We start from the raw sequence: 27,500 nt of genomic DNA on the forward strand, positions 1-27,500 counted from the left end.
CTTCACATTCAAGGTGTTGAGAATCTCTTGGAATTATTTGGACTTCGGGGTTATTTAATTTGCCTTAAATTCCATTCCCAGAAACTCCCAAGAATTCCACCCTTCCTAACTCAAAGGTAGTTTGCATAGCTGAGAATTCCTAGGAATTCTTAAGAATTCCAATCTTCACAAAACTGGAACCTTCCTTTCTCAGAAATTCCCAGTAATTCCAAGCTTTTCAAATCAGAGCTTGTTTGCTTAGTTTAAAATGTTTGAGAATTCCTTGGAATTCCTAGGAATTCCAAGTCCTCACAAAACTGTAACCTTCCTTTCCCAGAAATTCCCAGTAATTCCAAGCTTTTTATATCAGATTTACAATTGTACATTTAAAAACACAAATAAAGTTGCCATTATTATTATGACTTTAACCTTCTGTCGCTTGAACAAGGAAACGTGACTGTAACACGATCTATTTACCAGGAAATTCTGATGTGGTTAGGAGGAAGCTCGACATTACGGAGGTGACATAGTCTCCTGTGGACACAAAATTACTTGCGAACCTTTGTTAATCTCAATTATTATATATTGGAGGAAATTACCTGGGTTTGTGGAAATGATGGATTTTCCAGTGGGCAATGGGAAATGAAATGGACGGAGTCACAATATTTTGAAACAGTGTACTCGGATCGCATTTTGCAGCGGTTGTTTCAACCTTGGAAGCTTCCTGGCCACTAGTAGAATAACTAGTATAATCTGATGCCAAACGGGGGCATATGAAACCCGATTAAACAAAACAGTATTAATAACAACCCTCGGTCGTTTGGGCTCCACCAGTTCTGTGAGATTCTTAAATGAAATTGTGCTTTAATTATTTTGATCAAAAACTAAAGGCCTAGCCAAATGAGGAGACATGTCTAGAAGCTGTCTCCATATCGCGCGGAAACACGAAATGTAAGAATTCTTCTCGAAAGGCACCCTCGAAGGTGGGAAGTAGTCTAGAGAAATACTACTATTACCAGTACTATTTGACCTTCAGGGCTACTACTAGAACTTGTCTAGAAGCCCCCGAGTAAAAGCTAATAAATGAAGCTTCATTGCGTTGAATCTTTTGCAGTCAATCAGCGGGAAACCAGTTTGCCCATCATCGAATCCGATAGCCGAAATGCTTGTTAGACCGAATATCACGTTATTTACATTTCCTAAGAACTATATACCCGAAAAGAAACATACCATCCATTTTCAGCGTCAGGTTAGAAAGAGATGGAAAACTTTAGATCGCGAGCTTTGGATCTAGTACATTTCCTTAACAGCTCTTGAAGTTCTTGAGTGTCCACCCCGACTGACTCACGTGAAGCTACTTGACGTAATTTGGCGTCAAGCAGGGCACAATTGGTTTAAGATGCTGGGTCTTGTTGAACAGCCCTAGCTTTACACTTACCGTTCTGTTTTGTAGGTGTCAGCCAGATTATTAGCTATTACTTGGCGCAAAACAACGTATCCTACTAATAAACGAGAGATTCCAGCAGGTGGAAAATTTATGAAGTACTCGAAGTGCTCGCTGCTCGCCTTCTGTAGTTTCCAGAGTGCTCGCTGCTCTACATCTGTATTTTCTAAAGTGCTCGCTACTCCCAAGAAAAATTTGACAACTGCTCGTGCTCGCAAAAATAAACATACTGCTCGCATGCTCGCAAATGCTCGCAATTTGACGATTCCATGACCCGGTAAATATTATGTTCGAGTAACAATGCGTTCAAAAACTATAGTGTAATGGATGATTCTTTATTAAATTGTAGTTTTTCAGAATTTTCAACATAACGCTACGCAATTTCTGGCCGTAAAGTCAGGTAAACAACGATCTAAGCATGATGATATTTACTGCGTGGACTTTGTACACGTAAGACATTCGTACGTTTTTTGCTTGTAACAGCAAATCAAGAACTGTTTTGAATAAAACTGTCGTCCCGAAATATTTCTTGGTCATTTTCGTCTTGCTTCCTTTTGACAGATTCCATGAAACTCGAGATCTCTTCGCTTGCGGACAAATTTGCATATTCTTTTTGAAATATGACCCGCGTGCCTATTTCCACACAGACGAAAATATTTAGCGATGTTTATCTTTCATCATCATTTTTGAGTTAAAATTTGATACGCACCTATCGCTTAACCTCCTTACTTTGTTTTCTTTTTTCTCTTTCGGACACAATAATCATTTTCCTACATATATACATTCAAAAACAAAAGCATTGACGCCATAAATGAAACATACTCTGCAAGAGACAAAAGTGTATTCGGAGATTGGGCAAACCTTAACTCACGGATAAAAAACGTATAGTTTTAAACTCTTTAAAGATTATCATTGGCTTCTTTTTCACCCCAACACTATTCTTAGCAACAAAGACCGCCATTTCGTTTGTTTAGTACTCGCCAAAAACTATCAAATGCACTCAAAAGCTTAGAATGGAAAAAAAGTTTACAGGAGTCGACCAATCGAGCGAGCGAGCGAGTGCTATTCTTCATAACATATCTACACCTCCTCCTGAGCATGCGCGCAATTCACGAGTCAACAAGCGCCATGAGCTGTAGCCAGACGAAGAGCAACCTACCTGATTGGCGCGAACTGCATGTTGTTTCCAAATCTTTCCACACCGGCTTCTTTCCCTTTTCTTTATAGTTGACCAATTCCTTTATTATTATCTCCTGTCCACTTCTCAAGGTAGAAACGTTGTGAAACAAGGCTATAGTAGCCGTTAGGTCATTGAAATTTTCGCCGGAATCGTCACAGCGAAGCTCTATGGCGCGGCTGACCAGGCACTCTTGTTCCTCAAGACGATCCTTAATATCGCAATCCGGCCATTTCAAACACTTGACCCGCTTAGGTCCCGACACATGTATCGAAGAAAATATAATCCAAACACCAGGGTCTCTGATGGCCCAAGAGAATTGTTCATTAGCTCGGATGATTCTCCTGTTGATAAAGAAAGAGATTCCAACGTAACGTAATAATGCAAGTTGATTTAGTTATTTGCGTTTCTTAAATGCTTACAAAATAAAGCAATTTTACAATCGTTAAGATGTGTTTGCTTGCAATGACCTAGAGTTCTTTTTTGGCAGGGCCTTCCTTGAAACCCCATGAAAAAACTTCGTAGACTTTGTAGATGATCTGACAAATTATCGCAAATTTCGAATTATTTGTACATTTGTAGTTTTCGTAAGTATCGTGGGGGCTTTCCTTAATACCCTTGAATTAGTTTCCTAAATTTTGTCGATGGTCCCGCCAATTCTCGTAAAGTTCGCAGTTTCCGTAACTGCCTTCAATCCCGCTTACTACATAGAGTTTGTGTGGCTTATACGAGGTGTAAACCACACTATGTCATGACCTCAGAAATTTATTCCTGGCTGGCTGGCTGGCTGGCTGGCTGGATTTGTCACGGCGAACAGAGCGCTTGTCACGTGGTTTACTATCGTGGACGATAGGTTCAAGTCTTCCACTTGGCTAAGTTACGTGTTCTTCAAAGGTTTAGAATGCGGCAGTTTTGTATATATGAGTGGAACACGTTGTCGAAGATCGTTTTTTATCTAGTGAGTTGTTTATTTTTGTCGCAGAGATTTCACACGCGGCTTTCCTACAGTCGGCGTGTCTTCTAGGTGCGGATTACAGTGAGGAGTCTTTTATTTACAAACGCTGAAACAAGTTGTTGGACAATACAAAATGTGGAATGAAGTAGTGTTTTGGTTTACTGAATTTATGTACCGCTAGAGTTCACATAACTAAGCGGCGCGGTCACGTTTCACGTAAGTCTTTTACCAAAACGTTTTCATCCTGAATTCCTGTTCATACCACAAGTTTAGTAACATAATTCCTTGATCAGTCTTTTTAGCACATTATTAAATACAATTTTTTTTCCGATGAGTGAAAATAAGAATTTTTGTTGCCATTTGAAAATAAAACACTGCTGTTGTCTGGAAATTCTATGTGACTTGAGACCTTAACATTTCATGACTTCCTGTAAGCTTTGCAGTCTTCTATATTCTCTTCTTAGAAACCAATCAGATTTACACGAAGAAGATAAGCATTGATAGTTAAATTTGGCTGCAATACACGTGTATTAGGCCTTTATATGGTAGACTACAACTCCTTTTCAGTTACTTGTTTGGTCGTGGTTAATTCATCACAATTAACAATTGCTCCAGAAGCGCGCGTTGGATATGAGATGATAGATAGCCAACGAGGCGCGTAGCGCCTCGTTGGCTTTCATCATCTCATATCCAACAAGCGCGAGTGGAATAATTGTTTTATTAAAAACGTTAAATAAAATTATTAAATTTTCTAAATTTTTAGCTCCCTTTTAATTTTAAGCTGACACATACGCTTACCATATTTGTAGATTATGGTATATTGGCTGATATACCATAATGGCTAAGCCAATAAAAAGTCTTGAATTGCATTATCCAGTGATCTATTTTTAATAATGCTGATATACATAAAAACTTACTCTCTTGATTGGCTGAAAACAGCTACGTGCCTTTTTCATGTGTCACTAGTGCAAAACTCAAGTACAGATTTAAACTAGGCTCAGCAACAATGGATCACACTAGAAACCAATCAGATTTACACGACGGAGGTTGTGCTGATTGATACACACAGTAGCTGACCAAAATAAACAAGCTTGGATAATATTAATTATGAAAAACTGGACCATTGGATAATACATCTCAAGACTTTTTATTGGCTTAGCCATTATGGTATATAAGCCAATATACCATAATTTAATTTCTGTACATTGTAACATTCGGTTTCTTCTTACAAAATAAAGTCGAGAAGATATACCTGATATCCTGGGGGCGTTTTCTTTTTTTTAATGAAACAATTATTCCACTCGCGATTGTTGGATATGAGATGATTATAGCCAACTTGGCGCTACGCGCCGAGTTGACTATCTATCATCCCATATCCAACGCGCGCAAATATAATTGTTAAGTATATTGATTAACACTAACAAAATTGCATTCAGAGTAAGATTTCAGCTGAAGGACAAGTTTTGATAACATTTTAAGAGGACCATTTACATGATGATGTCAAGTTCACCTATTCATCTCATGTCTCCAGGTGGCTCGAATTTGAGAAACACACTGGCATGAGCTTACAATTTCATTGATAAGAAAACATAAAAAATAATGGTACTTTAAATTATATTATACTATCATTTACCCTCCCATACACTGAACTCTGTTATGATTAAGTAATAACTCTGATTACTGTTCCTGAAATATATTATTGCGACACTCTATGTCTGTTGAACTTTCAGTTAAATAAAACCTCTAGGTTAAATTGTAAATCATATAGATTTAAAAGTTATTATTAAATTTAGCAATATTAGTGTGATGTTACTTCAGAGTACAGTCGAAGCTCTCGTAAGGGGACACCCTCGAGACGGGATAAAAATGTTCATAACTGGAGCTGGCCGCTTACGCGGATGGTTCTCGTAAGCGGCCACTAGATGTGTAGGGGATAGAAGGCCGCTTACGGGCGCTTGCCCAGCTAACAATAAATATTAATACAAAAGTCTACAAAATATGCTTCGAAATGAAACCGGACGTGGATGACGACAAAACAAACATTGAAATATGGTACTGTAATTACTGTAAAATCATTGTGACGAACGGCAATGTAAAATGGTTGACTGATAAAAACAAGATACTGTACAGAGGTTGTTGATTTTCTTTCGGTTGTCCGCTTACGAGAGCTTAAAAACAAAAAAAAAGTCTAAGTCCAAATCCCTGAAAGTGTCCGCGGCCGCTAACGGGAATGTTCGCTTTCGAGAATGTAAAAATACAGATTTTGTATGGAAGCTAAAACGGGGTTTCAAACAAGGCGGCCGTAACTAGAGCTGTCCGCTTACGAGAGTGTCCGTTAAGAGAGCTTCGACTGTACTAGAAAACATATGGTTCACTTAAATATTGCTTATGTTCTGATCTTAATATCCACCCATTCATCTCTAAATTCTTCCATTCGCAACCCCATATCCACCTACCTCAACTGAATTTTTCTGTGTACTTTGTTGAAAATACAGTTAGTCCCAGATACAATAATTATAGTAAATGTAAATAGAAACCTACGCTTAGCATTGTGTTACTTTACATGTATGTATTGACCAAGATTGGTCATACACTACAACCTAATCAAGCTCCCAATGGCTTCTAGTGTAAATTACATCATTTTCCAAATGTTCTGGCCCTCAGTTTTGCAAGTTTTGCTATCGTACATTGGTACATAAAATGCCAAAAATATTCATATGAAATGCTTGCCCTAGAGTTAACTTACTAACTTCAGAACTCAATTCCACTTTGTTACGTAAACAAAATCATGAGTGAATTATCAGGCCGGTATGGGAGATGATGCTAACGTCTTTTTTCCGTTACTAAAATCCTCAGGTTACATGTGCAACCTACGTTGTCGAAATGAGACCTCAATAACAAACTTTGGCAATTAACCTTCAACTTAAAAATGAACATTTCAGCAATATTGTATGATAGTTATATTAGAAACAATACTGAGGACAGGAACAATATTGAAAGCAATCTAACTGTAATCAGACATCAGCTCTTCTAAAAGAAATACAGTAAGACACCAGACACCTGACACAGAAAGCAGCTCAATTTCGTAAGCCATACGTGTGCGCATTGTGGACCTATTTTATGCTTCCTCTCACAAACCATCCCCTATGAAATAAATTCGAATATGAGTAGACATGAAGGATACTTACGAAAAGAGTAGTCTTTCATCAAGATCCTCTAAAAAAGAATATGAACAAAGCCAGATTTGACGGATATTCTCTGTGTTCAAATCAATTTTTAAATCATTAGCAGAGCTATTTGTAAGCCTTGACTTCGTCAAGAAAGTGTCTACCTAAAGATAAAGATGAACGAAGCTGTAAGAATGCTACTACTCTAGCAGAAAGAAATAACAAGGTAACCGCTAACAAAAAAAGCACTCGTATCGTTGGTTTTTTGAAAGTATTCTTAAATCCTGATTCCATTTCTCGCTCAGTCTCCTATTAATTTCCTTAAAACCTGTGTCTTCAAATTGAGGCTACATTTTAATTATGACTGGTCTTTCACCGACATAAGACATGTCAGAGGTTTCCTCGCAGACTAAGCTGAAATTACGTGGACATCAATGTTATTAAGAAATTTGCCCCAAATCATCTGGTATCCTTACAGCTTTGTGAAAATCTTACGAGCTGCGCTAAAATTTAACATGTACACTCACCACCTTCTGGAAGAATATTTCTAAGATGTGGATGAATCTCTTCAAGCGCCTGCCGGAATATGTCATAGGCTCTATCACCCCTTCTAAGCAAAACTTTTAGGAACTTCTCACATCTCTTAAACTGATCCGTATCTCTTAGTATCTCTTCTTCGTCTTGTTCATTAAAAACTAAGTGGACGTTTTCTTCATTGCAGATTGATGACATCTTCAGTAAAACTTGCCCTGGATCCATGTCTTGCAACTGCTCCCTTACCTTTCTTAAATTTTCTCGTTTAGTTTTACCCATTGTTCCGTCGTCTGCATTTGCCATTCTGCTCTCATCGGCTTTGACCATGGAATTTTACAAAAGTAAAATGTGAGTTCATTAAAACCTCCTCGTCAATGTCTAAGATTTATCTCATTAACCCGGCTATGATCAGATTCCTCGCTTGAGGCCACTTATACGAGAACAAAGGAATGGAGCAGAATTAAAAATGCCAAAAATTAGGAAAAAGTTAAAAAATACTCTTATTATTATCCGAGGGTTTCTCTTTAACGTAGGCTGACTTATCTTTGGAACAGAAAACGTTTATGCTAGTCCCGTGCTTAGATTTGGCGGTATTTGTGTTCCTTCACTTTGCTTCAAGTATACCCCACCTTGTCGTCGTTAAGACGACGATCTTGTATTGAGAAAACCAAAAGAGTATACGGGGCCTATATTGAATAAACCGAGCAGTCTGGGTCCGAGTTGCTCGGCCGAGTGAGTTCTAAGTTATTCATACCGTGTAGGTGCAGGAGGGGTTAGGGTTAGCGTTAAATCACTGTAGGTGTGCGAGGGAATTTTAGGGTTAGGGTTTTTAAGGGTTAGGGTTTAGGATTTCGTGTAGGTTCGTGTGTAGGGTTTACATTTTTATAAAAACTTAACGTACAGAGGTAACAAAGGAATCCAAGATGGCGGAGGAATTATGTACAACAATGGTTTTGCATATAACAGATTTTATTGTCACACAGCATGATATTTGTTTTGTAAATAGGTGACATATGCTAGAAAAGCAGTCACCATGTCTTTGTACAATTGATGGAAAGTAGAATGTTCTCCCACGCTGGAATCATAGGTTTCAATTTCGTCAATGTATTGGACACTTGTCTGCGTATTTCGCAAAGATCTTGCGTGGTGGCTTTTTCATTTACAATGGCAAATAATTTGTCTAGGATGGCTACGGCCCATTGGGGATTCTGCTCAATATCTTCGTCCAAATGTGCTAGGAACAGTTGTTTTTCCATATGTCATTGTGTATCTAAAAGTTGAACAAGAGAGCAATGGGTGAAAACAACCGCGTAACCGCGTTATACTTTATGTTTATTGTCACACAAGACAGGGAAAAGAGAATTGACCTGCACATTACGCGTTTGGGTATCGCGGGTTAGACATTGTAGTCTAACCGACTAAGGCTGTGAGTAGAATAGGTATTTATAAGAGTCCCAAAGAGTTTTTACACGCATGTGGTACAGGTTATTCAGGACGCATGACTTTTACGTTTAAAAAATGAGTATCGTTTAAAACGCAAGTTTGGTAAACAAGAATAGACGCGCAAGATTTTTGCATATTTCACAAAAGACGGTTATTCGTCACACAACACGTTGTCATGCAAGGTCTTTAGAGCGAAGAACTTGAAAATAAGTGACATACACCAAAAATAAAGGCATCAGTTGACAGTATAACCGATGGAATGTATGTTTTTACCCACTTCTTGGTCGTAGGTTTCAATTTCCTTGATGTAGGTAGTCACTTGTTTGCGCATGAAGCCGAGATCATGTGTAGCGGTTTTTTTCTTTGACTATGGCTAATAATTAATCTAATATGGCTCCTGCCCATTGAGAGTTTTCTTTCATGTCTTTGCCCAAGTGTCTTAAAAAAGAGTTCTTTAGACGACGCCAAAAAAACGGTTATCGCACCAAACTAGTGACATGACAGAGACAGGAGGAGGAGGAATCTTACGAGCATTATAACGTACTGCTCAATCTGTAAGAGATTTACGATCGTAAGACACAGGGATTGACAAGCTGTCAAAGTGTTCGGGTAGACATTGTCGCTATAACTCTTGGCCAGTATTATAATGTCTGACTGTGTACTAAGAGAAGAAGAGATAGAGAGAGAAGCGTTTTGGCAGGACAATTTAAAAAGAATAAGAGCACCCCAGAAACCAAAGTGGACAGACGAAATATGAGTGTTTCTTATGAATGATACATAGTATCACGCAACTTCCCGTACCGGTTCTAGGACAATAGAGTATCTACACTTGAAATTTAGACGGAAATGTATGATAGATGTAGGAAGGAAACACAAAATGAAAGCGTTGAATAAATCCTGATTTATGGTTACATTGCGTAGGTTATAGGAGCGTATTTTTTTTCATAATTTTAAAAAATAAAGGTCATCTAAGATGGTGTAAAAACAATAAAAATAACGAAACCTAAAATGGTGTTTAATCCTCCCTTAGGAAAAATGATTTCAAGATAAAATGAATATTCAAAAAACCTTCATTTTAGGATAAAAGAAAAAATTGTCGTGACCAGGACTCGAACCTGGGTTATTACGGTCACTCACACGACCACACCCCTAACTCTCACCCTAAGCCCAATTCCCTAACCCTTTTAAATTTGAAAGTGGCTTCAAGAGTTTTGTAAACATTTTGAATCAGAGTCAAAGGGAAGAATTTCAGTGTGTCTTCGCCGATCGCCTTCGAACGGTCGGTTTTCAGTTCGAAAATAAGTCGCACATACAAATTATATACCTTCCTTGTTCAAGAAAAGCTAACAGTTTTTGCTAGTTTTATGAATTGTTGAATAAGGCCGCTTCTCAATTTTCGGATTCCCGTGATGTTTCGTCGAAACGAAAGTTCTCAACACCGACAGGAAAAAGTCCAGGTAGAAAGAGCTTGCGTGTCCGCTCCCCGGCACATGCAAAACCTACATCTAGCAGGGAAGCGTTGTTTGACTCGCCGACGAAAGGACAACCCTCAACTTCAGCGATGGATACAAATTTAAACATTGATGATTTGGATCCAACGTCCATCGGCTTTGCAATGTTGCGGTTAAGGGAAGTTTGAGAATGAAGACGCCATTCTTATCAAGGCCCTGAGCTTCAACAAGTGGATAGCTGCCACGAATATTCTAATTGGACATCGATTCTTGAGGGCAGAACTTCTGGAAATCACCGTTGTCCGCCATTTTCTAAAAGTTACTCGCCACGAAGACTGTTTAGTTCGAGGGTTGATTGACAACGTGTTGCTCTCAGCCAATGGGAATTTTTCGTCCATGCGAGATCGGATTTTCGTTGGTTAGTGGGGGTCTGTGGCAAGCTCTCCTTCTCCCCTTAGCACATTTCGCTCGCCCCAATCCCCCTATTCTCCCCCAGGGCTTGCTTCGCAGACTAGGATACTCTGTTTAAACACAAAATAAAAGTGGTAAAAGAGAGGCAACATAGCAAGTACATATATACAAGCACGTTTTACTCAAAACCTCCACATCTATATGTGATAAAGCGATTGCAAGAATTACAAGGAGCATAATCCAAAGACGACCTATTTGGCTCATATGATATGAACTTGCTTTACATGTGACGAAACATGACTAAAACGTGGAAACATTGCCACGGTCGCTACGCGACCGCATTCCGGACGCGCGCGCAGCAGCAGGAAAGAGGAAGAGAAGGAAAGAGTGTAAATAGAATGATCTACTATCACTTTAATAAACTGCTTTAAACTGTCACATTTGTTAGTGGTAATGTCGTACCGCGAGTGTATATGAGTCCCACGAACTGAGTAAAGTTGAGGAAAAAATGACTAGAACGAGTGAGTCCATGTGAGGAATAAATTATATTACTTGAAGAAAGAGAAGGAGGAATTAGGCGGAGGAATGAGAAGGAGGGGGAAAGAAGAGGAAGAGGAGGAGGAGGAAAGAGGAGGAGGAATAAGGAGGAGGAGGAAAGAGGAGAAGGGATGAGGAGGAGGAGGAAAGGGGAGGGGGAATGAGGAGGAGGAAGAGGAAGAGGAGGAGGAGTGAGGAGAAAGAAGAGGAGGAGGAGGAAGAAGAATAAAAAATATACGATCCCACATGAACGAAACGTACAGTTCCGTTTCGTATAGAAGAAAAATAAACATTTGTTTCTATATGAGCGCGCACTTTGAATTATTATAATTTATATTTCAAAGTGTGCCTTCTTTTAAAGTTTGTTAGACATAACGGAGAAGGATGCATACAGTATGATAAAACTCGAAGTGTCTACCTCTACACTCATTTCTTACCTGCTCACGTAGAGTGCGGACGATGGCGAGTACTCAGGATATTTCCGCGGTTCTAAAGTCGTATCGATAGAAAATGCATGCTGTTCATGCTCGCGTAAAGTATCAGGAAAATGTGCTGAAGGAATATAGAAAACATGCTGAGAATGGAACGATCCCCAAAAGATTGAAATCAATGAAAAGTAACCCTAAGATGCAAAGTCCTGAGGCTCAGAAACGTGTCAATGAAGCATACCATCAAGTAGAATGTACGGTCTTAGATCAAGCGATTCAAGAGATTGAAAAAAGTCTTGCTGCACACAAAGAACAATATCAATCCTTGCTACAACAGCGGCAAAGTGAGCGACAAGTACTGGAAGGCAGGAAAGAAAAGACACCCAAGATATCTCACCACACACGGGTGAAAACTGAATTGGTTGAATTACAGAAAAAATACGATGAACTCTGTGCCAAGTTAAACACATTCTCAAAATCTAGCGAGAACAAAGTTATCTTACACACGGGTGAAGATGGTGTTAGTGGTGTATGAGGCGGTGATAGGTTAGGGAAAGTGGTGAGACAATAATACATAAAAAGCAGAGAATCTTACATTTTTTCATTAGTATCGCTATGACTCGAAATGGGAGTCGTGTTACCTTGACAAAGTTCTGATCGGATAATGCCACACCTTTGCCGCTACTGCAAGAGAGCATTCACGCGTTCGGATAAAGAGCGTCACGAGAAAAATTCATGTGTGAACTCAAGGGTCAATCTAAATCAATGGTTTCCTTCAAGTGTGAATACCCATTCCATTCCATCCGTGACTACAGACCCAACTCAGTCGTTCGATCTATCCCAAAGGTGGTGTGAGGGATTCAAATTCAAATCACCCAGTAGCATATTAATCGTAGGACCTTCGGGATGCGGTAAAACTTTCCTCACCAAATCATTACTGCTACAACATTTGGATGAATTGTTTGCGTCACCCCCTGCCGTCATTTACTACTGTTACGGTGCTTGTCAAGATGGATACCGTGAGATGCATCAACATGGTATAAAATTTCACGATAACCTACCCGATGAAGAACAGTTAAAGCAATGGTTCCCTAAAGATGGTGGATACTGGTCATGGATGATCTTATGACTGAAGGAGGAGACGAGAAAGAAGTGTTAGACCTTCTCACCAAACATTCCCATCATCGTAACATTACTGTTATCTATCTTTGTCAAGATATGTTTCCACCTGGCAAATATGCAAAAAGTATTTCAAGGAATGCTCATTGCGTGGTTGCTTTCAAAAACCCACGCGATCAATTGGGTTTCAAAAATTTATTGTTACAAGCCTTTCCCATGGAATGGCAAGATATTATGCAAGTCTATTCTGAGGCAACTCAACGACCCTATGGGTATATCACTCTGGATTTACACCCTGCTAGTAAGGATGCTCTCCGCTTATTCAGTCATCTTTTGACACATGAAGGATGTATGCGATTGTATCCTAGAAAAGTGAAAGTTTAAAACAGCCCTATACATTGGTCAGAAATCAGTTAGGAACGACCACTCACGAGTACACATCGAGAAAACTTATAGTGCGTGTGTGTGACCATGATTGATAATTCTCAGGATCTAGATGTCTTTGGCGAACCACTAGAAGAAGATGAAGAGCCTGAAAACTCAGATGATGAAGACAATGATGATGAAGGTGAAGATCAAGACAAGGATGACGGTGACGAATGTGATGATAACATTGTCAGTGTGAATCCGTGGTCAAAATTGAAACAGGAAGTGAAAGATGATATGAAAACAACTTTGGCTGAACAAGAACAAGAACAGGGAAAAGAGGGGGCATCCGAGAATGACAATTCGCTCTTAACTCTAGCTAGGCCTAAGTTGAGATGGTTATACTTGCATCGTCTTAAGTGGTATAACCGTATTAAACAGGATAAAATACATAGGAAAGTCGTTCATACCGCTCGACGATCGATGAATGAAGACGGTATGGATTGGGAGGAGGCATTAGAGGCTGCCGTGGACAGGAGAAAATTCTTTTTGAATCGTCTGATCAACAAACCGCTATGAAAGCGATGATGATGATGATGAAAAAGAGGAGGAAATGAACACTGTGTAACCACTGTAGTAGGGGCATAGTATGCGTGTATGTTTATGCGAAACAAAGACAAAATAAAAGCATGTTGTAAAAAACAATTTTTTGTCGAGTTTTAGTTATGGCCATGCTACGTTTAGAAATGTACATCATCTGCTAGTCCATCTATTTCTCCGTTATTAGAGACTTCTATCACATCAAACTTTCTGGGTGTTACCTGCGACACCTCTGTGTTCGATTCTACCAGTGTGTTCAATGGACCTGTCTTTGCAGACATGTGGTCTAGAGCCATTTCTGGTAGTAAAAGAGGGTGCTGGGATTTTCTCTTTTAGCCTATAAAGACGAGTTCTCTTTGCTCGCTGCTTTCTCTTCTTTTCGAAGACTCTACATGAGAAGGAAATTATACATTTTAGTATATTTTATGTATCTACGATAATTGTCTCAAACGCTCAGACTTACTTCTTATCTTTAGTAAACTTCCATACGTGATCTGGACGAAACACGGTCCTTCCATATTCTCCATTATCGAAACACTTCATACGCGAAAGAGTACAGCTCACGTTATGTCTCCAATCAATCTCTCTTCTCTCTTTCTCTCTCACGAATTGCGGGAAGTTTGCTTCAACAAAGTCACAAATTTGATTAGGGAACATAGCCCCTTTTACTGTACTAAACTTAAGACCGTCGACTCGATCCCTCACAAAATATGAAACCAGTTCGTCAGAACTTAGAATAGCCTTTGCAATGAGAGCCACATATGTCTACTTTAGGCATATTTTCGTTAGTGATGCCTTTTTGGCTTGCTTAAAACCACTTTTATACAGTCTATGCTCCATTTCCATTGGTCCATCATTGATTGACACATGTCATAACTACACTCTTTCTTCCTCTTTCTTCAAGTAATATAATTTACTCTTCACATGGACTCACTCGTTCTAATCATTTTATTTCTCGACTTTACTCAGTTCGTGGGACTCATATGCATTCGCGGTAAAACATTACCACTAACAAATGTGACTGTTTAAAGCAGTTTATTACAGTGATAGTAGATCATTCTATTTACACTCTTTCCTTCTCTTCCTCTTTCCTGCTGCTGCGCGCGCGTCCGGAATGCGGTCGCTTAGCGACCGTGGCAATGTTTCCACGTTTTAGTCATGTTTCGTCACATGTAAAGCAAGTTCATATCATATGAGCCAAATAGGTCGTCTTTGGATTATGCTCCTTGTAATTCTTGCAATCGCTTTATCACATATAGATGTGGAGGTTTTGTGTAAAACGTGCTTGTATATATGTACTTGCTATGTTGTCTCTCTTTTGCCGCTTTTATTTTGTGTTTAAACGGAGTGTCCAGGAACCTTTTTGATTGTATTTATCTTCTCTTCGACTTCTATGTAGGGATGAATTTCAGTGAGATACACCACTTGTCTGACTGGATGAAATCGAACTTTCTTCATCATCACTTTGGTCTCATGTATGATCATACCATTCCGATTCATAGCCACTCTTATACACCCATTGCTAGATTTCCATTGGTCTATCATTGATTGACACACGTCATAACTCGGAAACAATTTGGACAGACAGGTCATTGACTTTGATCCCAAAAAATGTAAGGATGCTATGACTTGATTAAAACTTGATGGACAGATAATAATGAGACTACCTAGGTTACAACGCATGCTGGCATTTCGTATTTTCCCCCGGTTTGTCTGCTCTATGGTACATTATTCCCGAGAAATGGGAATGTTCATGAGCATGGTGCTGCGTTTTTCAATACCCTTTTCGTTCGATTTTTCTATGATAATTGTTTTAAACGGGAAATTTAATTATTTCTCTTCGAATCATTGTCATTGCATTGCGTCGATGTATCGTTGTTATTTTTTTTCCTCACTTGCAGAGTTTTGTATAGAATGTAAAACACTTTCGTCACTGCTAGTGATCACACTCACGCGTTCCAGTTTATTTTTTAATTAAGATTTGAACTAAAGTAAATTTTTTTTATTAAGAAAAAAGCTATCGCATGTTTATACTTCGAACGGACCATTGTTCATTTTCAGAGAATTTTTAATACTCGTGAACTGAGTGATCATCATCCGAACTATTTTCATTTTATTGAGGTAGGATGAATTATTGACATCCCATCATAGGGTTTAGGCGGAAACAAACCTCTTTTATTCTCGATTTTTTTTGCACGATACGAATGCTAATGACATCTTGAAATCACTTTTACCATTGGAAGTATGAGTCGCCATCTTGCGTTTTATTGTTTCCATTGTTTGTCTCAGTCTGATGTTTGACTGTTAGGGTCTTTATTTTAATATGGGAATAAGAGGGTTAGGAACACTTTGACAGATTGTCAATCCCTGTGTCTTACTATCGTAAATCTCTTACAGATTGAGCAGTGCGTTATACTGCTCGTAAGATTCTTCCTCCTCCTGACTCTGTCATGTCTCTAGTTTGGTGCGATAACCGTTTTTTTGGCGTCGTCTAAAGAACTTTTTTTTAAGACACTTGGGCAAAGACATGAAAGAAAACCCTCAATGGGCAGGAGCCATATTAGATTAATTATTAGCCATAGTCAAAGAAAAAAACCGCTACACATGATCTCGGCTTCATGCGCAAACAAGTGACTACCTACATCAAGGAAATTGAAACCTACGACCAAGAAGTGGAAGAAAAACATACATTCCATCGGTTATACTGTCAACTGATGCCTTTGATTTTGGTGTATGTCACTTATTTTCAAGTTCTTCGCTCTAAAGACCTAATATGACAACGTGTTGTGTGACAAATAACCGTCTTCTGTGAAATATGCAAAAATCTTGCGCGTCTATTCTTGTTTACCAAACTTGCGTTTTAAACGAAACTCATCTTTTAAACGTAAAAGTCATGCGTCCTGAATAACCTGTACCGCATGCGTGTGAAAACTTTTTGGGACTCTTATAAATACCTATTCTACTCGCAGTCTTATTCGGTTAGACTACAATGTCTAACCCGCGATACCCAAACGCGTAATGTAGGGTCCATTCTCTTTTCCCTGTGTTGTGTGACAATAAACATAAAGTATAACTCGGTTACGCGGTTGTTTTCACCCATTGCTCCCTCGTTAATTTTTTAGATACACAATGACATCTCAAAAACAACTGTTCCTAGCACATATGGACGAAAATATTAAGCAGAATCCCCAGTGGGCCGGAGCCATCCTAGACGAATTTTACGCCACTGTAAAAGAAAAAGCCACCACGCAAGATCTTTGTGAAATACGCAGACAAGTGACAAAATTCATTGACAAAATACATTGACGAAATTAAAACCTATGATTCCAGCGTGGGAGAACATTCTACTTTCCATCAATTGCACAAAGATATGATGAGTGCTTTTCTAGCTCATGTCACCTATTTACAAAACAAATATCATGCTGTGTGACATAAAATTTGTTATATGCAAAACCATTGTTGTACGTAATTCCTCCGCCATATTGGATTTCTTTGTTACCTCTGTAACGTTAATTTTTTTTTTAAATAACGGTAAACCCTACTCACGCACCTACACGAAATCCTAAACCCTAACCCCTAAAAAACCCTAACCCTAAACCCTAACCCTAAAAACCCCTCCTACACCTACACTGATTTAACCCTAACCCATAAAAACCCCTCGTGCACCTAGATGGTATGAATAACTAATTAGAGCTCACTCAGCCGAGCAACTCGGACCCAGACTTCTCGGTTTATTCCATATATGCCCTGTATACTACTACCAAAACATTATAGCACAAAACTAAAATCGAATCGAGAATCTTAGACTCTGTCTCAAATGGATTTATGCGACAGCAGTTGTAGAGTAAAATGCCGTTAACCGAAAAATAATTTCACACAAATCAACGGCTTTTTCCTGGGTTTCCCGATTAAGCCAGTAAACGCTGAACATAGAGGGTCATGTATTGATTATTTAACCATGATTTCATGCCGTAAAAGGTGGTGTATAAACTTGAAGGGAAGAGAACGAACACAAAGGGCACCAACTATAAGCTCTTAATAACAGTCATATCCCTTGATACGCAATAAACATCTTCTTTCCTCATGGGTTAGGAGGCCTAGCCGAGGAAAGAGCTACGAATATTTAAATATAATTATTTCCATTTTTTCCTCTAATTTTTGTCAACTTTAATTCTAATATTCTTTCCCATTCCTTAATTCACGAGGACAGCATAACTTGTTTGCCATTTTCGTTTCTCACTTTTGAGTATATGTGCCTTGTTGGATTCGCCAAATTGTTATAACGAAGATGCACAGCAAACCAATGTCCCTACTCAAACCACATGCTTTGTTAACAGAAAATTTCAAACCCCCCCTTCCCCCACGGCCTCAAAGTGATCTAGCCTACTGGTGAGGCTTTAACAAGGCACGAACTTGACTGTGAATCACAGGAGACATTGTGAGACAACAGCAAACTAAGAGGACCACTCTCGTGGGCCAATTTCCTTTTAAAAGCGAACTCCCCTTGAGTGATAAACATGAAACCTTCCCTTCGCATCACTAAGCTCTAAACTCACAGGCTATACCCGCCTTTAAGCGAGACGTTAGCAGGCAAGTGTTGCACCTTCCTAAGCTTTGGACTCTCAACCACCCTCCAACCACAGGATGCTCATTCGCGCTGCATTGTGGCATGGCATGAGGCTGCCCGTGAATCTTGCAATACTGCGGGAACGTCTTTTCAGTTCTAAGCAGGTATACATACATTAAAAAATATTCTTAAATTTCTCAGCGTTATGCCATGGAATAGCCGATGCATGAGGAATCTGATTGCAAATGAAAACTGCACGGGCCTAAAAGATATTCTACTTCCTCAGGGTTAAGATTGATGAAAGGTGAAATTTATTTTAAGGAATTTTCCCCCAAAAAAGAATCTAATCCATTGTAATTTAGAAAGTTTTCACAGGTGCAGCGGCTATCTTCATCACGAACGTTTATTTGTTTACATGCCGACAATAAAATTGTCATATATATGCAACATGACAACATGAAGTCGACGTCTGCATTACGTCTTCGCGTAGCTTTGGTTTTTGGTCTTTCTACCACAAAGCTCATTTGATAAGTTGGAAAGTACCTATAGAGAGAAATCGTGTAACTTATTTCGTGTATGCCAATGACTCATAACATTCTCGAGTGGTTCAAGTTGTAATGTATTGTACAGTTCAAAATAAGTGATTACTGCAGTTGGCGAAGAATATAACCTGTGGAGCTTTTTTAATATACTTGCCTTTTTTCTGTTTTTGTGAATTCGGCAGTCACCGCCACCCGACGAAAATCATTATCTTTTGCAATGCTGATCGATTGAGAATTGTCACTGGGAAAATTCAGCGGTTCGGGTGTAGTTAAGTAACTGTTCACAAATGTTTTTATCACAAGATTTAGTGAAAAACTCATTAGCATGCAACAAAAGGATTACCGAAAACAATTCCGAGATAGCCACAGGTACGGCATCAGTGAGTCTATGGTCCACCGCTGGAGGAGAGATCAAGAAAACCTCTTTAATGGAGAGCCTAAGATATCAGCGAAACACACAATGATGGGCCGTTACACTCTGAAATATATCAGGAGCTAGATGAGGTTTGCAGAGCAGAGAATCCAACGTAAGTTTCCTTTTTTACGTGACCGTGTTACACGCTCAAATCAAACAGATTTAACACAAGGTTTCGTATTTATTCTAAAACTCCGAGCACATGGTTTTTCCTCTGTTTTCCCGACACTCATTGTGGTTCATGAACTCAACAAAACATGTCACGCACCCTACAATCGCAAATTTTAATACCGTATCATGTGACGAGTTTGTTTACCTATAGGGGGAATGGGCAATTCTGCGGAATCTAACACTCTAGACGGCACGAAAGATGAAGCAATATACTCGAAAGAAACAGCAGAACAAGCGGATGAGGAGGAGATGAAAGACACATTCGACAGCGACGCCGAGGACGAACAGTAAGCCGTATTTGCTACGCGCAGAAAACAACAAATGGCTTCTTTAAGAGCCACCGCCTAAATAGGACCGCATAAATATGACCAACTTCAAATTGTTTTGTTGTTTATTTCTGCATGCAGTATTTCGGCTTATAGACGAATAAATCTATGTTTCCTTTGACTTTGCTGTTTCGGAATATCTTTTTTCTGGAAAAACACTTCGTTAGAAGCCGAGGACCCTTCTTTACCTGAAATTTTCGAGATTCTGGTAAAGTTTTGTGAAAAAATCGCTCGGCTAATAGACGAATAAATTTTGATATTGCTTACATCATCACTAGTATTATAATTGATAATTGTAGAAGCCATCGCAAATTTTGATTTGAACTATACACGGCGTTACATTCCTTTTTCTTTCCCCTTGGGGCTTTGCATTTTGCTAGAGGGCTCCCTAACTACAACCGACAGCTGAGCAGACTAGCTATTACGACCTTGCATGAAAAATCGCATTTTCATCTCACGATAATTCCTGAAGGAGGCTCGAGTTAACGCTTCAATAGCATATATTTTTTTCTAATGTTTATTTTTTATTTTGATTTTAGATCCACTTCTCAGAATTGGATCGCCTAAGCGCTTCATATCAACAAGTTTATCCAATGCAAATAGCGGCAAACCTTGGAGATTATCAAAAGTTAGGCAAGTTCAGAGAGTTACAACATTTGATAGAAGGCGAAAACGATTTTTTTTCCTTTGTTACATTCCTTATAGTACGTACCTCCTGGCTAACCTCGTTGACCTAGATGAGATGAAAGCGCCTCGCTGTTTAAAAAAAAAAATCTAATTCGAATTTGGCTGGGTTTTGCGTGTTGACTCTGGCTAACCGACAAGGGTTCATTCAAGTTTTTCCCGGCTATTACTAGCTGGTTTGAAACTCGGTGTGTACAATAGTCGGCTGAGGGTATTAAATATACATGGTATACACACGGCAGTGGTATTCGTTTTGAGCTGAGTTTCTCAACTCTTCTTTAATAGTCCTTCAAGTTGAATTGTGTCAAATTGGAGTCTCGAAAAAGCGTCATAACAGCGTTCGCTCGTGTAAACTTTGACCTCTGGAAAAATGGAGAATATCAAGTGGATTGTTCATTTAATATGAATACATGAATTTATCTCAATACACGAGGGATTTCGAAATCTCTGTCTCAAGCGACATCGACCAGACGTTCCCTTAAGGAGACCCTCTCATAAGTAAAAACATAGATAAACACAGACAAAATCTGGTATTGTTTACAGTTAAGACATTGTAACCAGCAATAAAGCTATGGTGAAAATCTCGACGACCACGGCGCTGCGCTGGTATCAGTTTATGATACATCATTATATCCGGTATAAACTAACGAGGATTATTTTGCGAGGATTACTTTGGTATTAAACAATTAGGATTGGGAGAGATACAAGAGCACTTACCTTTTGATATGTCAATACAGGATTCCTTTTAAATCAGTTACTCTAACAACCTCTTTCTTCGGTACGGAATTGCGCCTTTTGCTTTGAATTTTCGGTCAACCAGCTATGATTTGATCTGATGGTGCTCTGGGATTGTTACCTTTTCGGCCGATCAGCGTCATACAGAAGCAAAATCCCAAACGACGAATGATAGTGATCATGCCTGTAACATAAAGTGAGTGCGTTTTCATAGCAATGTCAAGTCACACCCGAATATTTTTTTCTTCTGCGTGCCTCTAATTTTTGCCAGTTTGATGTAACGCAACGGGCGCAGAGAATGTCGAAGGTTTCTCACGACGCACAGTTTCTCGCTCAAGACTGTAGAGGAGTTTTGTTTAATAAATAGAAAAGTAAAGAAAAGGGAGTAACGCTCAGTCTAGATGAAAATGAGGACTTAACAGTCGGTGAATCTTAAAGAATTTGGGATACGCGACATAATTATACTGCGCGAGTCAAGATCAAAAGGTGACGCTTTTCAATGAATTGATGATCCAATTTCGCTGAAACGTGCTACAAGGTCCCTCTTCCGCCATCTTAAGGGCTTTGGAGGCTCGAGAACGGCAACATATACTCGACTCAGTCAGGACAATTCGTGGAAAGCAGCTTGGTCAATTCATCAGGACGGAGAATCTCCGAGGTGAGTTGCGCTTTTTTGGCAACAACCGTTTTTCTTTCTAAACAGTGTCCGGCCACAAGTCGATGGCAAAATCTAAGATTAAACATATCGCTACATCGTCACAAGGTAGTCATTTTGACCTCATAAAAAGAGTAATTTCAACTTCTGTAGCGACATCCGTATGCACTACTCGAGTGAAATCCATTTTGAGGGCGAAAATATGATTGTACTGTTGGGCTGACAACTAAAGTTCGGTTTTTTGAGGATCGTAAAAGAAATCTTCAGAGTAACTTAAGCTCCAGCACGAGGCAGAGAGTTGGATACATATATCTTATTAGACGTTCTGTTGTGTAGTATCGCTGAGTATTCTCACGAGTCGCATTCATATGTGCCGAACTAAACTCCAATTTTAGTCCACTAAAACAGTTAAATACGGCATTTGATTCAAATGTCGAGTTTAACTCTGTCGAATTGAACTTTGTTCACAGTCAATATTCTGAGGTACACCATTTATATTATTTGCTAGACGAAGACGTCTATTGAGCGTTTGCGTAATTGCTTTTACTGATACTTTAGTTTTGCAGTTTGTTTTTGCTTCGTCATCTTTGCTTTTCTTCATGATACTCTGACTTTCCTCTCAAGAGTGTCCTGTTCGTTTTCGAATACTGAACACCTCATACAAAAGTAATTACCGCACGTCAAACACATTCTCTTGTGCTATTTTGGCTTTTTCGCGCATGGTGTTCATTAAAACCTTGTTTCGCGCATGGTGTTCATTAAAACCTTGGTTCATTATGGGTTCGACCCATGTGAGATGCGACGTATGAATCAAAAGTCGAACCCAAGTCGAATCTTCGATTGCTTCAGTGAACCAGTCTCGACGCTTCACAGTCCATTTACTATAACCGCGACTGTCTACTGGTTAATGCTAAAATTATCAGACGAAACACTTATGGAATTAAATCAAGCTTGTTAAATCGCACGATGTAGTTTTTATAAAATTGAATACAAAAGACCAAAAAATATTTAATAGCCAAATTTAGTGAGTAATTTTTGTTCACCAATCATTCTTCATTCCTTAATAGAACTTATAGTTCAAAAATTCATATGTAAAATCACTATTCAAGTAATGATGAGTCATGCAACTCATCATTTAATTCATATTTTTTTCATAATTTTTACTTTCTTGTTTTATCTTCTCTTTTCACTTTGTTCTGTATGTAAAAAAAAAAAAAAAAAAAAAAGACGGAACTATTGATTTAAAAAGAGGGGAAAGTCTCATTCGCGCCAATTAATAGGAAAATTACCCCAACCGAAGGCTGGTCAGGTCACTCCAGGGAAATTATGATTAGACCTATCATTGTAATCTACTTGATGAACAATAAAATTCTAAAAAGGTGAGATAGTTGAACGGTATCAAAAACCTTACAGTAAAGTTGATAAAATAGATGCAAACTATGATATTTGATATGATTCAGGTTTAGATAAAAAGTCATGTGATAAAATAATTCATGATGAACTTGATAATATTTCTTATGGTGTGATGCCGAAGTAGGGACAAACTGCAACATTTCCATTTAATCTAAAACAAGAATTAGATAGAGTAAAACCAAAAAACGTAAAACGCGAGTGATTGGCGTTTATTTGCTTGCGAATTTCATAAGCTAATAACTATTAAAAAGAAGAAGGGTAACTACAACTAGCCAAGAAACCGTTTCTTCAAGCTGTAATACTTGGACAACAGATTTTGTTGGCATGCAAAACCATTCTAAATGAAACTGAGGAACTAAACACAAGTGCACATTCCTTCGCTCCTATTTTCCTCTCATAACTCAATAAGCAGCTTCGCATCCCTCGTCGTCTTATCCCTCTAACTTTTGTTTTGTTGCTCGATAGTAGAGTTGTTAATTGACTTTTCTGAATGCTTAAATCTCGAGCCATTGTTAAAAGAACGAGTACTTTTGTACTATATGAACTTGAAGTTGTATAATTAAATCAGTGGTATGCTTTGACGAGTCTGATCTGACGAAGTGCTTTACGCAGTTGTGAGAAAGCCAGTACGTCGTACAGTAATTTTACAGAATTTCCTAGCGGTTTTTCTCATGAGTTGATCTCAGTAGCTAAGTGATAAAGCCAAATTATCTTCTTCATGTAAACATTTTTGAGTTGGTTCGAACGTTACATGACTCTGCTTGATATTCCCGATCAATGATCAGGGGGTTCTATTCTCTCAGTCTCTTAACCAGTAAATCCCTCTAATTTGTCTCTCTCCACCAACGCATTTCACAACACACCATGGTTCAACACTCGAGATAATCAAGATGTGGTTAACTTAGATGTTATTTGATGAAAATGTGAAGAGAAAATTTTTTGCTCTGTTATTTTTTAACAAGGCAAAAAAAAATCATGGCGTGTGGTGAAACGGTGGAAAGAATGCCAGAAGCGTATAGAAACTTATTGAGGGAAGTGAAGGTCCAACTGGCAAACGACATGGAACCGGGAAAGGTGTTGCTGAGGATGTCGCCTTCTTTAGTATTTAGTACGGACGACGAAGAGATTATAGAAGCAGAAAATACACGTATGAATAAAAATAAAAGGTTGTTGGAGATCTTAATGAGAAAACCTGCGAAAGCATACGAATCCTTCAAAGAGGCACTTAGAGCAGATCAGCCACATCTTGCAGGTTTGATTGATAACGCTGGTAAGTGGAAATGGGCGAAACTCGTGATTAATCACATAAAAATAAAAAAACAAACAAAGAAACAAATAGAAAACTATTATTTTCAAAATTTACTTCTTCGATTTTTAGTATTTTGGGATCAATCAGCTGTAGTAGCCATCGAGCAATTCAAATATCCCAACCAGAATAGACACGATTAGACGCTATCTTCATGACTCATTCGAGAGGGTTAATCCAGGACCACCGAAATAAACTACAGTGCGTAGAGTTGAGGGCTCGAGAATACGAACAGTAGACTCCTAAGTCCGAGGCCCCCTCTACAAGAAATGTAGTGTACCATACTAATTAAATGTATCCATCTGTCTTTCTGTCTATCATAGAAATTTCTAATAAGGCGTTTCAAAAAGCAAAAGACGAACTAGAAAGAAAGAAAGGATTTCAGGAAGCAGGATCACAATCAGGTATTGAAAAATTATCCAGTGTATGTTATCAATAAAGATGAGAATTATCTGTTTGTTTCTTGCTACTTAATAACAAATTGATGTCTTTGATATGGTTTAGTTTTAGATTGTATTTACTTTGTGCGTTAAATGATCAACGCTGAAAAAGAGCGATTACAAGAGCTTTGAGGGACGCGGCCAATTATAAAGGCTGGCTACTAAGAATCAGAAAATAGTGAGCTGAGGTGTCATTTTTTTGAGACTGGGCGCTTAGCGTTCTTTAATGATTAAATATTTTATTTTGTAATGGTAGAAATATGTCGGTTAAGAGCGTGTTTGCGAGAAAACCAGGCAGAACCGGGCAGGGACGATAAACTTCAAATCACTGATTTGGCTCAATCTTGGCACAAATGCTAAGTATCATGATGTAACAAATGTTTGAAAATCAAAGGTCAACATATTCAATTCCTGGGAGATATAGGGTTCCCCTGGGAAAAGCTCCAATCCCTATGTTTTTGTATAACTAATTAGTTAACTTTGGACTGCTGCTGCGACAAACCGAAAAGCCATCTGCAAATTCAATCAACTGGGTTGTGTTCTATATCTACTAGAATTGTAGAAAATTGAATCGTTTTAACTTTTCCATTTCAATTTTTCCCCTTACCTCTGCCTTAAGTAAAGACGGCCTTTTCTGGTTTTGATAAAGTCCAAAAATAATAGTATTTTAAGGCCCAATATCTTCAATGACCAACTACTTCTGATCATTATTCCTACATGGGCAGTGAAAGCCATCACTGGACGTCCAAAATCAGTAATAAAATTTTGGAGCAACTGATTTCATAACCCGTGCTGACATTGACAATTGGTGTGCCCAATTATGTACCCTCAAACTACATAGTCTCAATAAAAGGGGTGAGTTCAATTCTAAGAAAAGGATTCGGTATAACTAACACCAACTTATTGCCGGATTTCATTATTTTATTGTTACATTCTAGCGGGTAGTTTTAATTTTAATTATTCTTATCATTATATATATCTTATTAACCAAGCGCGAGGGCCGTACTGGGAGAATATCGGCTTGAGGTCTTGACAGTACGGACCGAGCGCAGCGAGGTCCGAACAAAAAAAACTGAGGGCTGATACTCTTCCAGTACGGTCCCGAGCAAGCTTGGTTAATAACAGATTTATTTGTGGAAAACGTTTTCTGTGACACCAAATTAACTCACACAATGTCTCTGAAATTCTGGTTTTAATGCTGACAACTTCACTCGCTTTTTTGCGACAACAACAACCCAAACAAAAGAACGTCACCGAAACGTTCTGCACGTGGTAAACTAATCTGAATAAGGCGAGGCCGCCAAGTCACACTCGTCATGAGCTGTCACGCAATGCAAACAAAACATTCTGAACACCCTCCCCCCATTTAAGTGTACAGCTTAAATGTCGTCTTGTTGTGTAATGTTCCTAATCCACTCCCTAGCAATCTGTTTGGACACTCTGTTTGGTTGCACTCTTGGAACGAATGGTTCTGCTTGCGGGTTCGGTTTCCAGTGCGGATCTTCTCCCCCGATCTCTAGGTCACACACGAGTTGTAAAGGTCGCTCCACCAAATAACCGTTCCCTTGCTTCAGCTTCAAACCACGCACTATCCCATCCTTGCCGGAAATTTTGCTTACTACTCGTCCCAGCTTCCACAGGGCCTTGTCCTTCGTATCGCCTTTCAGCAACACTACCGCTCCTATGTTTGGTGTCTTATCAATGTCCCCTGTGGACCGCTGTTGTTTCTCATCAAGGGCGTGGACGTACTCTTTCATGAACCTCTTTCGAAGTTGTTCTTTACTTTTCTGTAGGAACCTCATCCGTTTAGTAGCATCATCTTCCCCAATCTTCTCAAGGTCCTCCTCTAGAATGGGTGTCGGTTTCCCTCTCAGTAAGGTGTTTGGGGTGAGCACTGGCTGCTCAAACTCTTCCCCTTGGTAAGACAGTGGTCTGTTGTTCATGGAAGTTTCAACGTCCAGCAATACTTCTTCTAGCTCTGGGTAGGACAAAAATCTTCGGCCAACCACTTTCGAAAGGCTCCTCTTCATGATGCCAACAAGTCGCTCAAAGAAGCCTCCCCACCACGGGGCTCGGGCCAAATTGAACTTCCACTTGACGTTCAATGTTCCCAAGTAGTTAGCCACGCCATGGTCTTTCTTCAGGGTGGATAGCCATCTCCCGGTGGTCACAAATGTTTTCCCGTTGTCGCTTACCATGGTCTGAGGGCATCCTCTTCTGGCAACAAACTCCTTCACGGCTCTTTGAAACTCAGTGGCGGTGAGATCACGGCAAAGCTTTAGGTGCACTGCTCGAGTGCTGGCACAGGTGAATAGAGCGACGTAAGCCTTCGCAGTTGTGGACTTCTTAATCTTATAGTACATTGGTCCAGCGAAATCTACTCCTGTGACAGCGAAAGGATCTGACAGTTCAATTCTGAAGACTGGTAACAGAGAGTCCGAAGTGTACGAGGTGGTCAGTGGCTTCTTACGGTAACGTCGGCAAATTGTACAGTTGTGAATAACTTTCTTTGTCAGCGATCGCAGTTTCGGCGTCCAAAACTTCTCTCTCATGCGGCACAAGGTTGCGGAGACTCCCCCATGTAAGGTCTGCTCATGGATATGTCGAACGATCAAAGTTGCCAACTTGCTATCGC

General features: G+C 39.2%; 2 protein-coding genes, 1 long non-coding RNA gene and 1 pseudogene across 5 annotated transcripts in view; 3 read left to right on the forward strand and 1 right to left on the reverse strand.

Moving 5' to 3' along the window:
* LOC111332010 (uncharacterized) overlaps window positions 1-21,375 on the reverse strand; it is a 42,359-nt gene extending 20,984 nt beyond the window's left edge. Inside the window, exons 1-4 of one of the 2 annotated variants that reach the window (XM_088730870.1) lie at window positions 21,034-21,369; window positions 7,250-7,573; window positions 6,744-6,771; window positions 2,583-2,944 (exon numbers count right to left, since the gene is read on the reverse strand). In XM_088730870.1, the coding sequence (XP_088586996.1) occupies window positions 2,583-2,944; window positions 6,744-6,771; window positions 7,250-7,559 (700 nt within the window). In that variant the 5' untranslated portion in view covers window positions 7,560-7,573; window positions 21,034-21,369. Of the gene's footprint in view, window positions 1-2,582; window positions 2,945-6,743; window positions 6,772-7,249; window positions 7,574-21,033 lie in introns of both variants that reach the window. The other variant, XM_088730871.1, reaches the window with a different exon arrangement.
* LOC148724351 (uncharacterized) lies at window positions 12,191-13,143 on the forward strand (annotated as a pseudogene).
* On the forward strand, window positions 19,424-20,269 carry LOC148724352 (uncharacterized). Its single transcript, XR_015990852.1, has 2 exons — window positions 19,424-19,593; window positions 20,172-20,269. It is a non-coding gene; the product is annotated as an uncharacterized LOC148724352 (long non-coding RNA).
* A 62-nt stretch (window positions 21,376-21,437) lies between the features above and the next one.
* LOC111332000 (uncharacterized) overlaps window positions 21,438-27,500 on the forward strand; it is a 40,695-nt gene continuing 34,632 nt past the window's right edge. The window contains exons 1-3 of one of the 2 annotated variants that reach the window (XM_088730872.1): window positions 21,438-21,709; window positions 24,082-24,389; window positions 24,749-24,829. In XM_088730872.1, coding sequence (XP_088586998.1) covers window positions 24,095-24,389; window positions 24,749-24,829 — 376 coding nt within the window. In that variant the 5' untranslated portion in view covers window positions 21,438-21,709; window positions 24,082-24,094. The remainder of the gene's footprint in view (window positions 21,710-24,081; window positions 24,390-24,748; window positions 24,830-27,500) is intronic. The other variant, XM_022937253.2, reaches the window with a different exon arrangement.

Source organism: Stylophora pistillata, chromosome 8 (genome assembly GCF_964205215.1).
Source record: "Stylophora pistillata chromosome 8, jaStyPist1.2, whole genome shotgun sequence".
In the NCBI taxonomy this organism is placed as follows: Eukaryota; Metazoa; Cnidaria; class Anthozoa; order Scleractinia; family Pocilloporidae; genus Stylophora; species Stylophora pistillata.